The sequence below is a fragment of the Petaurus breviceps genome, unplaced genomic scaffold (assembly GCF_028583685.1).
Source record: "Petaurus breviceps papuanus isolate PSGF00001 unplaced genomic scaffold, PetGlider_PUasm1.0 567, whole genome shotgun sequence".
NCBI lineage: Eukaryota > Metazoa > Chordata > Mammalia > Diprotodontia > Petauridae > Petaurus > Petaurus breviceps.
In genome coordinates this window covers 5,211,404-5,214,098 of record NW_027186383.1, presented here as the reverse complement: position 1 = coordinate 5,214,098, position 2,695 = coordinate 5,211,404, and the positions used below count along the sequence as shown (strand labels likewise).

Below are 2,695 nucleotides of genomic sequence, written 5' to 3'. Positions count from 1 at the left end.
CACCACCACCATCACCACTGTCACCACTGTTACCACCATCACCACTGTCACCACCGTCACCGTCACCACCGCCACCATCACCACCACCACCACCACCATCACCACTGTCACCACCACTGTTACCATCACCACCACTGTCACCACCACCACCTTCATCACCATCACCACCACCACCGTCACCACTGTCACCACCACCACCATCACCAACCACCACCACCATCACCACTGTCATCACTGTCACCACCATCACCACCGTCACCACCATCACCACTGTCACCACTACTATTTGACATAGGACTTTAAAGTTTGCAAAGGGCTTTACACAGATCATCTCATTTGATGCTCAAAACAGCCCTAGGAAATAGATTCTATTGCTGTCTTCATTCTCTTTTGCCCTCAGTTTTTTTACCTACAAAATTATGGAGTGCATTACATCATCCCTATGTGGTACTCCTATAGGAACTGGAGTAAGTTAAACAGGCATTATCCTTTTGTACTGTGTCCATTTCTGGGCACCCTAGCTTAGGAAGATTGTTAATGAGCTGGGGAATGTCTGGAGGAAGGCAACCTAGATGAGGAAGAAACTTGATGCTTTATAAACAATGTTTGGGAGCTGTGATTGTTTATCCTGGAGAAGCGAAGACTCAGAACAAGTCAGCTATCTTCAGGTCATACAGAAGAGAGATAAGATGTGTTCACCTTCACCTGAGAAGAAAATTCCTAGAGGATTAGAGCCAAATCTGCACAAAGAAGCATATTTAGACTTGATATGAGGACAAAACACCCAGCCATTAGAGCTGTCCCAAACTGTTGTAGGCTGCCTCTAGAGGCACTAGGGTCATGGGCCACCTCTGAAGGCACTGGGGCCATGGGCTGCCTCTAGAGGTATAAGATCCCCCCTTTGGAAATGTTCAGTCAAAGGCTAGATGACCATTTAACAAGTATGCTAAATTCCTTTTTTCAGCTCAGAATAGGATTAGATGGCCAACAAAGTCCCTTCTAAATCTAAGATTTGGTGACCCCATTTTACAGATAAGGGCTGAGGAGGAGAAATTACTTGTCTAGGGCAAAACAGCTAGTCACAACTGGAGCTGAAATTTGCACCCAGATTTTCTGAGAAATCCAAATGCCATTTTCAGCATTATGTCACTATCAACATTTTTACACTCCCCCCAACAACATTTTAGACCAGACCTGTGATCTCATTGGTATAGAACACTTTCCAGATGAGGAAACTCTTACTACCAACAGAGGCCAGCACCTCTTGTACCTTATAGTTTTAAAGGGGTATCTGGGTCACTGGGCAGATAAATGACTTGCCTAGGGTCACATAACCAGAGCATATGAAACACATACTCTCACCAATCCAAACAAACTTTCTGTTGCATTTAATTCAAGTGCCTTTGATTTACTGATTGGTTCAAAGGATGTACCCAAGACTTGTTCACATACTTTTCTCACTTTTGGCTGGCTGAGATGCGGTCTCACCTGATAAAGGTATCAGAGTAAAATGGAGCCAGACAATTGACCCCGACCCTTCCAGCTCAAAAGTATGTGTCAGAAGCAGGATTTACACCCAGGTCTCTGTAATTCTAAAGCCAAATCCTCCATCAAATACATCATGCTGCCTTTCATCAACACCACCATAAAGGACTACTTTTTTGATCCTTGCAGGGAACTCTAAGACTCAAGTGTTTGGAAAACCTTTTCGACTTTGGGAGTCCAGAGACTGAGGTCTGAGTCCCATCTTGAAATTCATATTATTTCAAGCTATTTTTGAACATCATATACTATTTCTGTAGAGGGAGGCATGCATAAAATGACATGCTTCTTTTGCTTAAGGAATACATACAGCCTTTAGCTAAATTAAGTATTACTGAGTACTTACTATGTACCAGGCATTGTGTGAAACACTGGAGCACAGACAAGTAAGACAGTCTTTGCCCTTACAGAGCTTACAGCCCACTGGGGGAAGACAGCAGAGAAAGGGGAGTGGAGCTTTGAAGGGACCGGTGTAAGGCTGCAGCCAATGAGGCAGTGCAGAAATCTGGAAAGGGAGATGAGTTATGAGTGAAGTGAGCAAGGCTGGGACCCCACAGGAAATGGCAATTGTGTCTGGGTCTCCAGTCAGGGGAGCGACCTCAGGGCAGAGGCAACTCCAGGGTGGGAAGGCAGATGAGGTGATGAGGAGTTCTGCAGTCAGTCTGACAAACATACTACTGAGGACCATCTAATTCTACCTTAGAAACCTCCCTCCCTGACCAGATCCCAAACATGCCCTGACCCAAGACTCTCCTCTGCCTTCCAGATGTATCAGCCTTTTTACCAGTCTCTCTTCATGCTATCTCACACCCCGAGGTGTCTGCAACATCTGTGTCGCTCTGTCATCCGCAAGCACCTTGGCAGCAAGTGCTGGTCCTGCATTCCCCAACTGCCTGTCCCAGACCCTGTGCAGCATTATCTCCTGCTGGAGCCAGAGGACTTGTTGCTGTGAATGGTCAGAGGAATCAGGGCCACTGAGGCTGAGAAATCTACTGTTAAATCACCTTCATTTCCAAGCTCTTGCTTTCCCATGTTCAACAGCCCATGAGATGCCATAGCGCCGGCATGGTCAGGAGTTTCAAGATGGGCTGACAGCCCAGGATAAGTCACACACACACACACACACACACACACACACACACACACACACACA

General features: G+C 46.1%; 1 protein-coding gene across 2 annotated transcripts in view; it reads left to right on the top strand.

The window, feature by feature from the left end:
* The window catches only part of ASB18 (ankyrin repeat and SOCS box containing 18), a 67,213-nt gene extending 64,630 nt beyond the window's left edge, over window positions 1-2,583 (top strand). For both annotated transcript variants that reach the window (XM_069103051.1, XM_069103050.1), the window contains one exon: window positions 2,309-2,583. In XM_069103051.1, the coding sequence (XP_068959152.1) occupies window positions 2,309-2,494 (186 nt within the window). In that variant the 3' untranslated portion in view covers window positions 2,495-2,583. The remainder of the gene's footprint in view (window positions 1-2,308) is intronic.
* The last annotated feature ends 112 nt before the right edge of the window (window positions 2,584-2,695 follow it).